At 40.1% G+C, this 13,826-nt stretch overlaps 1 protein-coding gene across 1 annotated transcript; it reads left to right on the plus strand.

Moving 5' to 3' along the window:
* The first annotated feature begins 4,704 nt into the window (after positions 1–4,704).
* Positions 4,705–9,989, plus strand: socs6b (suppressor of cytokine signaling 6b). The gene is made up of 2 exons (XM_027011062.3): positions 4,705–5,134; positions 5,543–9,989. The coding sequence occupies exon 2, from the start codon at positions 5,666–5,668 to the stop codon at positions 7,235–7,237; it is 1,572 nt and encodes a 523-aa protein (XP_026866863.2). The 5' UTR covers positions 4,705–5,134; positions 5,543–5,665; the 3' UTR covers positions 7,238–9,989.
* Positions 9,990–13,826: the final 3,837 nt, after the last annotated feature.

Genomic DNA, 13,826 nt, shown 5'->3' on the forward strand with positions numbered 1-13,826 from the left:
GTGTGTGTGTGTGTGTGTGTGTGTGTGTGTGTGTGTGTGTGTGTGTGTGTGTAAAAAAGTCATATGGATTTGGGTTTTTTCTTCTTTTCCTGTTCTCAAGAGGAGACAGTGACTGTTTTTATCCTGTTTTTATACTTTATTTATGCAGTCTCAGTATGTCACATGAGGTATATCTCTTTAAGTCCTACCAGCACACATATACAAAACCTCGAGGCTTCTGTCTTGCCAGGCCTGCCTCTCTTTTAAAACTACAGTCATGCATACCACATATCGTCCTGCACTCTCTGCTAAACTTAGGCAGATTAATTCCACATGCTTTGCCAGTAGTCAAGTCAAGCAGGGGCCTCTCTCAAACTGCTCCAGGATGCCAGTATAGCAGACCCCCATCCCCACCCACCCTCCATACTTCCCAGGCAAAGACTTTGGCTTGAGGCCCTTCCCACTGATTGACATGTTTTCCTTTCTGACAGCAGCTGAACCAACGCCAGTGGCAGCAGCTCTGACCCGAACACACTTCCTCTACACATCGACTTTAAGTTAGTTGTGCCCTGAAAATGTGCTCACTAATTCAATGTGTTTGTCATCTTGACAGCACTACAATACTGGACTAAGAAGAGGCTATGCTTATTTAAAGGTATGATTAGTGTCTCTCAATGCTATATGGGAGCACTGGGTTTGTGCTACATTTCATTTTGTTCTCCACAGAATAGAAAACTAGTGCTTAAAATATTGATATATGATAAAATAGTACAGTTATTTTTATTATTTACTATATCATAAATAGAGAACTAAGCTGTTTATTACCTTGTTTATGTCCATGAGGACTGTTGTCACCCAATGATTGAAATATGAATGTAATTTGATGCTAGACTGTCTTTGGCTCCTTGAGCTGTATCTTACAACCTTTCACATTCTTATCTTTTTGATAAAACAGTAGTGTACTCACTGCTGTGTTTTTATGATAAAAAACCCTCTTTTTGAAGGATGAAGGCTATATCAGTTTTAAAAGAATACATCAACACTTAGCTTCCATGCTGCAGGTTTTCCGGTATTGCTTTAATATTTAATCCTTGCAGATTCTCTCACACCTCTTGATAGTAGCAGCCCACCTACCCAAGATGCCTTGCTATTAGGAGTGGCCAGGCCCTGGGGTAGACATGCCACAAAGGAGGAAGCAGATACACACGGGGGCAAAACAACAAATAGACCCTGAGAACGATAAAGGAAGCCAGCAAAGCATACTCCATCCATTCCTGCTAATGGTAGTTACTTTCCACCACAGACGCATGACTCTGATTAGATTTGAGATTAGAGAGTGAAAAACTGTTTACTCTGACCAACTGTAGGAGTGGTGTGTGACATTCTGTAGCTAGAAGCATCCCAGAAGCAGACAATACAAAAGGGGTTTGTGGTAGGCAGGGGTTGTTAACATTTTCCATTGGACAGGGACCAATGCAGGATTGAAATAAAGGATGAGAGGCATCTCTACAGCATATTGATCACAGGGGAGAAAAAAATACATTTATTCTGCTTTTAGGGACCTTGGAAATGATACCATTTTTCATATGATGATAGTTCTGTTGCCTCTGCGACAGGCCGGTTGATTTCAAAAGCCACCGTAATTTTTCTTGGAAAACTCAGATCATGTACTGTTGTCTGCATCAGATTTACATATGACGCAGTTCATACTATAGAAATAAAATGCTCTTAGTAAAAGGTGAACTATCATTCTTTCCTCACCTCCCTATATTTAATTACAGATTATATAAATTCTGGTAAACAGAACAAATCTGACACTTATTTTCATTGATTAGTAATATTTGCTTGGGGCAGATCATCCATTTTATGTATGAATTGATTGCAATAGGCTCCATAAGACAGTATAATATTAACTTGAGCCAAATTAATACATATTTTTTAACACAGGATATTTATCTGCCTCTAAAGTTAATTGGTGAAGAAATTAAAGATTTTTGGTGGTTTACAACAGATCATTCATTATATTGTTTTTTTTTTATTGTTTAACACATCTAAAGAATACAAGGCATATGTGTCTCTTAGTGATTGTATAGGCAGAAACAGTCACTACATTATTTTTATACATTTCTTGTTTGACATATACCTCTAGCTATCTGATTTATGGGTATAACACCTTAATTCTAGCTACACCCCAACACCTCCACACTACTGCAGGATGATGCAAGCTCTGTTACATTCTGTGGGTTAATTGCACTTTGGTACATGGGGATAAATGCCTATATCTCTGTGATATTTTTAATCCCTCTCTTTTCTTCCACCTTCTCTCACAAATATTAATGACTGTTTATTAGTGATGTGTATCATTTAATGCTTAAGCTTTATTAAAAACACTTAAACGCAGTGCAAAGGTCCCTAGGCACTCTAGTGCTTTTGCCTTAAACCACATCTTTTGCAAAGATGTTTTTCTTGGACTTCTTTCTCATGGTGGATGATTTTTGCCCCCTCCAAAGTTGCTTATGCTAATAAATCTGCAGGGCTTAGTCACTAAAGGAGACCTTGGTCAGCCATCTCCCTCGGAGAAAAGAATAAAGGTTCATGTCGACAATCAGCATTGATTTGTGATCCATCACTCACCTTACTTTGGCACTCGGGTACGACATCAGCAGAGAACGAGAGAGTGGCTGGTAGGGCAAGTCATCACATGCGCTCCCATGCTGGGCTCCATTGCCCCCAATCAGCCATATTGTCCTGCTGCTTCTCAACCCCCGTGTCTGCACCTGTTAATCGCCCCCACTAAAGGATGACCTGTCATGACTGCTAATTGTGACCTTTGACTCTCACAAGCATGTCAATGATTCACGTGCCTGTGGGTCGTCTGGCTGCACTGTGGGTAGAGCATTAGCACATCAGATGACATTGAGGCCAGTCAGGGGACTTTAAGATGAGCTGTCATCAAAACTTTCATCTATTTCCTCTTAAATGACACTCTCGCGGTCACATTTGAGTTTCATAACGAAAGACATTAAAAAAAATCTGATGTCTTATTTAGCTATTTGTTTAACAATATTAGGTTTGTTTATGTTTAATTTCAATTGATCCTTTTGCCTGTGTGGCTTTAGGTAAACTGCTTGTGCAGTGTTGGAAGACAGGGAGATCCAACTGCTTTTCCATTCCAGTGAGACCACAGCTATGAACTGCATGTAACACAGCTGGGAATCAAACACAAATCCCAGTAGTGGGTCTGCATTTTTTTTTGTCTGCACTTTTCAGCAGCACTTTTAGCTCAGGGCAGCCAGTTTCAAAGTTGTAAACCTGTGGTTTGCATCGCCTGCAGCAATGGCACTTGCCCTAATATGGTAGGGTAATTATGCCTTCCCATAGTCTTCTCACTGCAGCCTTCAACAGATCTAACCACAACAGTCCACAACTGTCAGCTAAACTAGTTGGAGGAAAAAAAAACAATAAAGCAGAGTGCGTGACATCAATTAGCCTGGCCAACACAAAGCAGCCTCCATTTTTGAAGTTATCTTGACACTAATTAAAGCACTGTTTAATCATCTCAAAACCTGTGCAAAAACAACACTGCATATTTGTTTTTTTTAGTAGCTCTGGGTTGTTAGGTAAATCACACTTTGGGTTTAACTTAAACGAGAAAGGAAATGACAGAATAGCACTGTCGATTAAGTGGTTTTGCATTCTTTCAGAAATTACCTAAAGCGGAGTAGAAGTGTCGTTTTTGTTGTCTCAGAGGTAAGACTAATTACCAACAGTGATGATGCCGCTGTAAATATGTGTAGAGGTAAAATCTAAGGAATGTTTTGATTTTACTGGGAAAAAAAAGTGAGGTCTTCGCCTGACTTTGCTTCAGGGTGCCTTTAGATCCATTTCAAAAACACGTCCGAGGTGTTTTTTTTTTCTCTCTTTCTTTCTTTTAATTGCGTTAACACTGCGAGGAAGTGCCTGGCTCCTTTTTATTGTTTGCGTCCTATGGGACCGAGTCGCAGCTTTCCTGCTAGCTCACTGGGCCTTCCTTTTTGCCGGATGGCGTCGCTGTCTTTCAGCACCACCAGGTGCGGACAGCGCTAAATATGTGCTAGCGTCCCGCGAAGTCTGCGACAAAAATGACAAGAGTTTTCACAAAGTTAGTTGGCACTTCTACTCTCTTTCTCAGTACAGTAATATAGATAACACTGTTTAAATCACGGTAATGACTGCCACAGACCGGCGACAGCCTAATGGAAGTTTTTAAAAGGGCTAATGAAGGTGCGCTTCCATTTGCTCCAGAATATCAACAGTATCAACTTCAACGCGTATCAGCTGCCTAAAGTGTTTTAAAGTGTTTGCCATGACTGTGTGAATATATATATATATATATATATATATATATATATATGTATGTATGTATGTATGTATGTATGTATGTGTGTGTGTGTGTGTGTGTGTGTGTGTGTGTGTGTGTGTGTGTGTGTGTGTATTACGTGTATTACACTGTTCTTTTAGAAAGAACGCCACAATATTTTAGTCATTTATTGATTGCAGACATTGTGGCATTTCTTCATCTGATATCTGTTGACTGCTGTTTTCAGGTCTACATGCTTTTGTTTTTTAATCGCTAGGCCTACCGCATATCCTAATTCCTCACACTTGAAAACTTTTTTGCCACCAGTGACCTCTCGGCTACCGTAGTGATGTCAAGGCCCATCTTACAGTCCCATGATGCAACAGCAAACAAAGGGGCAGAAAAAAGGACAAATGACACTGAAGACGTTAGCTAGTCATAAAAAGTTTTCATGCTTAACGATTTCCGAATGCTTTTCAGCGAAGAGCTGAAATATTAATTTGTCGTCGAATCGCAGTCATAATATGGTATATATGTACTGGCCGTTTACCAACGAAATATATATGCGTAGGGTTTTAGAAGTATAAGCTGCTACAAAGCTACCTAGCTAACTGATAAGCCTGTCAGAGCTGACCGAATAAGGTGGGGAGTGCTCGCGAGCTACGCTAGCTAACTTAGCTGGCAAGCAAACTAGCTAAATGTTAGCCAACGTCATAACATTTGAGATAGCTTAGAGTCACGTTAACATGATTTGATAGCCCCTTTGGAAAACACTATGAGAATTCCCGTCAGTTGACAGTATTGGGGGAACGACAGGTAATGTGTTGTTTACGTTTCTTTGTACAGTATTTTATTACCAAGTTAGCTAACATTCTAGCTAGCAAAATGTTCGTACTGTGTAGTCTGACTTGACTAGCTAGCTAGTTGGCAAACCAACCTAGAAGCTAGGAAGCTACTACTGTAGCTTATAAGGCCTTCAGGGTTATCTTTTGAATAATGCTTTGCGCTTTATACATCAACCACGTTAACGATTGTAAAGGAAAATTAATCTTTATAAGAAATCGGTCTAGCGATGTAATTTTTTTCACTATAGTTAGATTAGCGTGGCTTATTTAGCTTTAAGGTAGAAATATTGAATGAAAGTATATTTTATGTAGTAAGTGTTGAGTATGCAGTAAATGTTTCATAGTAGTTGTGGAACCCATTTTTTTCTTTCTTGTCTAGAGATGGCAGTTGCAGTTGACTGGATATGAGTAGCTATGTGCGACTGTTCACAGTCACCTTCCTCTTTCCTGGAACATTCATTGTGAGTCATCCTCTTCCAGCATATTGGAGGGAATATTCAGGATGAAGAAAATTACTTTTAAGACAATTAGAAAGTCCTTAAACATAAAAGGGAAAGAAGAGAATGAGTGTGCTGTATCACAGCCAGACCTGTCTGCTCATTTCCCTGGGGAAGAGTCTCTTTATGGAGGCTGCTACAGCAAGGAGCTTATTGGATGTGACTTGGACGGTGAAGAAGTAAAAGGATCCAAAAGCCGACCCAAAAGTGAGAGCCTCATGGGTACTCTAAAAAGGAGACTGTCGACAAAACAGAAGCCAAAAGTCAAAGGGAGTTCTCCATCTGTTTGCTCCTTAGAAGATGACACTTTTTCCTCGTCCTCTGCACCCATCACTTTCAATGACCTGAAATCCCAGCATTCTTCCCGCTCTCTGCGGAGTCATCATTACAGCCCCACTCCATGGCCCCTGAGACCAACAAACTCAGAGGAGACATGCATCAAAATTGGCGGCAACGTGAAGCCACTGATCAATTCATCAGGCTCCAGCCCAGCTCTCAATGGCATTCGGAAGGACTTACTTGAACTCCAGCAAGATAACCTGTTTGAGGAGACCAGCAGTTCGTTGAAAGGTCCTGACCCTCACGTTGACGATTTGCATCTTGAAATGGATGATCATGTGCCTGTAGTCATTGGTCTCTCAGCTCAGGATTACATACAGTACACAATGCCTTTAGATGACAGAATTTACCCCGAGGAGGGCCCTCGCTCTTTCTGCTTGGATGGCACTTCACCCATGGATGTGGTGCCACAGACTGATGGATGTTCCCTTCCTGTGGATGAGGTACCTGTTGATCATGATCTTCTATCACCGGACATCTTCATGGAACCATCGGTCAACAGGATTCTGCTGACCACTGCAAATGCCCTGCTGCATGGTTCCAGACTCGATGCCCCTCTTTCCCCTTTGCTAACACCACTGCCTGGGGGTCGCCTCCCCAGGAACCTTTCTGAGTTTAATGGAACGCACACTCAGGTTGCAGAGTCGGTCATACACCATCTTAGCTTTGACCCCAGCTCTGCACCAGGAGTGCGGCGAGTCTATGATGCGGTGCAGAATAGTGGGCCAATGGTGGTCACCAGTCTCACAGTTGAGCTCAAGAAACTAGCTAAGCAGGGCTGGTACTGGGGCCCCATCACACGGTGGGAAGCTGAGGAGAAGCTGGTCAACCTTCCGGATGGTTCCTTCTTGGTCCGCGACAGCTCTGACGAGCGCTATCTCCTAAGCTTGAGCTTTCGCTCGCAGGGAAAGACACTCCACACGCGGATAGAGCACTCCAACGGCAGCTTCAGCTTTTATGAGCAGCCGGACGTGGAAGGCCACACGTCGATCGTGGATCTTATTGATAACTCTATCAGAGATTCAGAAAACGGAGCGTTCTGCTACTCTAGGTCACGCCTGCCTGGCTCCGCCACCTATCCTGTTAGACTGACCAATCCTGTGTCACGATTTATGCAAGTGCGATCACTGCAGTACTTGTGTCGTTTCGTTATTCGTCAGTACACACGTATCGACCTGATCCAGAAATTGCCTTTACCAAACAAAATGAAAGATTACTTGCAAGAAAAACACTATTGAACCTATTGGAAGCCAACTGTATGGAATATTATTTCTTCTTGCACTTTTGGTATGTTGACACACAAGGTGTTACATTTCTGGGCTCATACGATGTCATTAAACTACATGTTTTACATTTTTTTGTCAGAAGAGAAGGGTGATGTTTAGTGTTAGACTAGCTCAGCAGTTGAGCAGATCAAGTGCTAGGAATATGGCTTGAGTGATCAGAGTGTGTGATTGGAGTACCTTCTGCATGCTTATTTGGAATTATGTAGTATTTTTGCTTAAATTTCAGAATCAAAGCAATCTAAAGAACAATGTTATTTTAATTGTCTATACCAATTGTGAGATTAGCAAAAAAAACAAAAAAACTCCAAGTATTTAGGGCATTCCCAGTCTTTGGTGTGCAGTGCACAGTGGTATTTTTGCCTTATTGATGGCAGTTTATTTGTTGAGGGATGAGTGTTGGCTTTTTAAAATGCAATCACTTGTTTTGGTTTTGTTTGGTTTTTTTGTTTGTATATTTTCGGGGGGTGGGGGGGGTTTTAAAGTGGCACTGTTCATTAAACTACCCATGGTCTCATCAGGATACATATTGCACTATAGGAATTTAGGCAGTTACACTAATAAGCTATATTAGCTGTTCATATTTCAGTTTACTATCTCCACTTTTTTAAATGTTTATTTCTGGTTATTTGTTTAGCATTAAATTCTATAGCACACATGAATCCAAGAACAGAATAGAGTAAAGTTCTTTTAAACTGATTTTTATTGTTACAGAATTTATATTTTGGATTTATCCACTTTATTTTCTTATTATTTTCTTATAAGTAAAGAAATCCTTGACAATTTAAATGTCCCCATTGTTTACATTCCTTTCCAGGTATAATGCTCTGGATTAATTTTGATCATTGCTAGAAATGTGCAAGAAATTAATGGTGGCATAAACAAAATTAATGGTACATAATTTTTAATGGTACTGTTATTTCTCTCTTTCTCTTTTTTGTTTTCAGTGGGGGGGTTGTTGGAACAAAATTGACTTATGAGTTATGAGGCACCATATTGTAAAACAAGAACAATACATGTGGTTCTCAATGTTTTTTAAACATGATCCCTTTTTTATTTACCTTAATTTTTGTTTGTGTTATCAGGCCTAGAATTCTTTATAGCCTTGACTCCAGGGTTCTTTGTTTACATTTAAGTCCACTTACAGCAATGTCTTGGTTCTTATAGCACAGTGTCTCTTGTCTTATTTTGACATTAACGGCCAGAATGCTTGCAGAGCTTATACAAAAATGATTGTGATCATGTTACTTCATTTTGTGACTGCGATTTAACAGGGATTTCGTTTTATTGCAAAGGTCTGCATTACTCTGTGGGAAGACCTTGTGTTTCATTAGAACACAGAATCATTTCTGTGGTTTGTTAAAACACTTGTGCATAGTTGTACTGCTTAAACCCACATGACATTAGGTTTGTTACAGTACGCCTATGAATAAATCAAATGCATTGTTTGTGGCACTTTGCATTTAGTTGATCGCAAAGGCTTAAATATCAGTAACAGTTAGCCTGATATTCCATTTATTATGCAGCCTTACTAAAAAGCCAGCAGGCACTTCTCTTTAGCTAGGTGCACATTGCTGCTTGTGCGTCCCTTGTCTGGGTGTGTGTTGATGTCCTGGGTCGTGTTTCTTTCCTTCTTTCAGTGTCATAGTATTTGTGGCCATCACCATTGTTTGCCTTTTAAATGTTTGCCCACTACAGCAAACTTGCAACAAGTCCCTTTGATGGAATTTGACCTCTTTCAGAACTTTCGGAATAAGAGCACTGTTATTGCTAAATTGCTGTTTCTGTCTGTGTACATGGATATATAGTAGCCTTGAGTAAGAGCTCCGTTTCTTGACAGGCTTACTGGGAGGGGGCATGGTTCTAAATTGCTTCTCTGATTTACTTATTTGTGATTAGGTTGCATTGAGTAATGTGGATGAATTAGGGTTTGAGGTGTGGTGTGGAAGATTTTTGAAGTGTATTTTGAAAGATGGGAGGAACATTTCCTGTGTTTCAGAATGACTAATTTGTGCTGCCACATATTGCATTATGGCAGAATGGCTCATAATGCTATGTTATGGAGGGTTTTGACAAGAATGAATGATGCGATCTCATCCTTGTTAGGCTGCAATCCTTTTCCATGCACATGTTTTCAAGATGGTAAATTAATTGCTATGTTGAGCATATGACAAAATAAGTGGTGTGTTTATGAATGAAGATTGATTTAATGATGCCCACATCTGAAGTGTTCTTGGGATTTCTTTTGTTGGTACTTTTATTTTCTGTTTTAATGTATGGCCTTCTGTTTTATTCTGCCCTTCTAGTTCATTAATAAATCTTCAGGGCTGAATATCGGCCTAGTTTATTAATAAACGAAGAAGTTGGTCAAAAATGTTGGATTTGCTGTCATGGAGGATGTGTAGGTGTGAATGTTTGTTTTTCAGATGGGAGTTGATTTTGTTGTGCTCTTTATTCCACCCACGTGGTGTGGCTGCAGCGAAAATGCCCTTCATTTTGCAACCTTTTTCAAATTTTCATTGGGAGTTTGATGGACATTCTAGCATATTTTGAATCTTTAAAGGGAAAGCTGTGTATGGATTTATTGCACATTTTGAACTAAATGTTTCTTTTTATACTTACTCTAAAATGTTAATAAAAACCTATTCTGAAATTTGTTTTAGTGTTATGTTTGAAAATGTCAAAAATAAAAGTAGAATGTATGCGATGACCTGTTCTGAAAGTCTCCAGTTACTGAACTCGTACATAAAATAATAAGTTGTCAGAATAGTTATACAGTCTATGTTTATATCCAGTATGGTCGTGGGCAGCTGCTGGTCCAGAGGAGGATTTTGGGCATGTTGGCTGTAAGCTTTCACATCCTCCCAGCAGACTGCAGTGACACTGGAGAGCAGTTTATTACACATGACGAATCATCATCAGGATCTGACTTACCTCCCTCTGTGCCTGCTTTAATTGGTTTCTGTGGAAGCTCATGTCTGCAATGTGTTCTCTACAGTCTTGCTCCTTGTCTGATAAAAAAAGCCCGCTCTGTAATCAAAGCAGATGCTTAGAGTTTAGATAAATGTGAGATGTATGTGTGCAAGGGTATTTGATTTACTGGCTCATTAAAAGTCAGTTTTTTTCTCATGTTGCATGGATGGGTATGTACTTCTGCAGTTTTAAGGGCAAATTGGAACATAAGTGTCGGTTCTCACTTTGTAAAAAGTTTGTATTCAAATCTTATGGCAGTACTACTCAAAAATGCTAATGTTGCTATTAAGGAATTAAACGTATAGGGATCAGTTGGCGTTATACAAATTAAATGGTCAAGCTATGTGGTTTAACTTCCATTTTATGTGTTTTTTGACAAACTCTTCTTTAAAATAAGCCTTAGTTTAACTTATTGGGGTCAATAAGGTGAAAAATAATGAAATAAATGAAATTTCTTGGCAGTATCTACTAGAGAAGAAGCAACGTTACATACAGCCAAATGTGTTGTGCCATCTACAAGCAACATCTGAAAAATTTGGAGAGGAGACGAAAGTGCCAGATGAAGTACTGCTCTCCTCTTTTTAAAAATGAGCCATTTATTTTTCTGGCCTTCAAGTAAAGGTATAAGGTGCCCCTGTCTTCCCAGACTCAAATCTACCTCCCTTGATGTTGAAAATGCGCAAGGCAGTTCACACTGAATACTGCCTATTAATATTCATTATACCTCAATCTAGCCTGGGGAAAGGGGTGGAGAGAAACAGGCTATTTTCTGCATTATACTTCTGACTTTAAATATTAAACGCAGCTACAGTTTTATGGAACGTGCACACGTTCGTCTTATGCTGGCTTGTGTGCTGCTTCTCCAGCTATTACTGTTTGGATCTCTTTTTCTTTTGATATTGGTGCCTGTGCTAAAGACGATGGTGACGTGATCCCAACTAAGCCAAGGAGAGAAATGGGTGTTGGCCTGTCTTATTAGACCTTTCTATGAGCACACTGCACCCCCCCCCACCCGCCATTGCCAGCAGTTTGAACTCCACTTCCTCTTTCTAGTGTGCAAGAGGTAAGCAATTGCACATGGGCTTGCTCAGTTGACTCGGGCTCTCGCTGCGTGTCTTACGGAGAGGCCCACGGAGATGCACTTTCTGTCATATTGCCGCTGTCTTTATGCGAGAAGCGTGCCATCTGCCTGGAGCCCCTGAAGACCTGTTTCTGAGCCCGCCACATGCCTCCACATTAAAGGGAGACTTATGCAGCCAGCACCGCAAGGCGCCATGCCTCGCCCGCTTGAAGATTCATCGCTCTCAGAGATTACCTCAAAGAGTTCAGCTGGGCCGTTCCAGATGTGGCTCCACGTTACGTTTCATTGACATTCAGCTGGAGTTTTCTGGGAGGATACCGTACAGTTTCCACTAGCATGCAGGGGTTATTTTTAACTTGTCACACTTTACTATCAATTTTTGTACCTTTCTTTTTTTCATGAGACAATGAGCAAAAAGGAAAATGCTGATATAAAGCATGACTTTCAGTGGCTCATTTTCTTTCAGGGTGAGGTGCTCTGTTGGCGCTGGGAATGTCAAATTAGCCAAACACAAGCTCTTTCCAGGAGGGTGCATGCTTGCATACTAGGCTGGACTGTGGTTGAGCCAGCAAGACTTCATTTAAGGGAACATGCCTAATTAATTGACATTTCAGTCATCAGGTGAAATTGCCCAGATTACACTAACAACAACATGCTAGCAATTAAAAGAGTTGCAACTTCATGCTCTGCTTGAAGAGCCCTCTACTTCCCAAGACAATCAAGCATACCTTTAGCTGTTAGCACGTTAAGGCACATGCTCTTTATGTGGTTTCTTTATAAAGAATAAGTAAGAAATAGTTATTAAAATTTGTAAGCATAACTCCCAAGATTCCTCTGAAACATTTTTGTCTTTTCTTTCTTTCCATCTAAGCATGTTGTATATAGTAAGGGTCTTGTCAATTTAAAAGAAAAGATGTACTATATTTTAATTTGCAAAGAAAAGGAAGGTCTACCCTTCGCATTGCTTTGCAAATTGCAGGGCATCCTTTGATATTAAGGCTTAAAATTAATAGGCACAATTTCCAAGAAGAGCAAACAGTTGGGCAGGTTTTTATTCCCCAGAGGCTTTCAGTTACCCTGGTGATAATTAAGACCAAAGCAAGTGTGGCCAATGCAGTTAGTTTTCAAGTATTTTTATTTTATTTATATCTCTTTTTTTTTTCATTTTTAGTGTAAATGTAGTATTTCGTGTAAATTAAATAAGTGAATGCAAGAACTAAAATGTCCTTGCTTGTACATTTAAATACATCTACACAACACTGGTTTGTGACTGGTATGGTGCCTTAAAAGAAGAAATTAATAGGAATGTGTACTGTATCCTGAGTAGTTGTTTTATGTACAATCTATCATTGCCCAGGTCTTTCCTCTGAAGTTTGTATTTTAAGGCATTGCCTGTGGAGTTGATGAAATTAAAATGTGAGCCCTCCTCATTGCAACATTGATGGTGCACAGTGCCTCTGGAAAAGACTAGCAGTACTACCATTAATACGCTGGGATACTCCAGGGGAAAGTGCTCAATAATGAACACTAATGATCGAGCCTGGTAACTAGGTAACCATTCTGGTGTATACAGAATGTAATTCAAGTATGAAAGTATTAAAAGCTGTTGATATATATCCCTGGTGTAGTGTGAAAAGTACAATAATTACAGCTGTGTATGATAATTAAAGTCTTGTACAGGAATATATTAGGACTTCAACATAAATGGTATAAAAATATTTACTGCTATTATGTAAGGAGCCTTCATAATGACTGGTTATGATTACTAAAAGTTTGAAGTCCATCTTCATGAAAAAGACATTCATTAGATGCTTCCACTTTTGAAGGTGTTTGAGATTCTCACTTGCGGGCAAGAATAAATGTGTGGTCTCATTAATTTCATGCATCCCCTGTGGATCCTCTACTAGAGGAAGACAAGCACCCAGCCAAGGCAGATATCACATGTGTGCTTTAGAACGATTTCATGGTTTTCTTCTGCATTTGAACCTTTGGGCTCGTCCATGGAACAGGCTGCCATACATTATTGATTAGGCTATGTTTCCTCAGCACTGCATCTGTGAGACTCCGTTGCAAGCATCATTTCTGTGAGCTGGGAGTGTGCTGCACACTTGACAATGAGCGGCAGCGAGAAGAAGCCTCCGAACTCTGGCTCACTGACTTAATGAGAAGGAGGCAAAGGCTAAGAAGCAGGAACCAGCAGATGCGCTTATTTATTATTTACACCACAGTCATCCTTTAGTGAGAGATCCTCAGAGCTGTTGGCATGAGGGTCTACAGCTTAGTAGATGAGCTCTCTCTGAGGGGAGTCACTGATGAGAGTGCTGGGAGAACAAGGCACAATGGAAATACATGTGAAGGAAAAAACTCGGACTGGTTGCTAGAGTAACTGATTTAAAAACAAACAACCAATCAAAAGGACTGTCAATAGAGTCTCAAAAAGATACACAAATCTCAAGCAGCCAAGTTAAATTACTGAAGTATCAGAGTACT

This window comes from Electrophorus electricus, chromosome 11 (assembly GCF_041902795.1).
Source record: "Electrophorus electricus isolate QZ-2024a chromosome 11, ASM4190279v1, whole genome shotgun sequence".
NCBI classification, from domain to species: Eukaryota; Metazoa; Chordata; class Actinopteri; order Gymnotiformes; family Gymnotidae; genus Electrophorus; species Electrophorus electricus.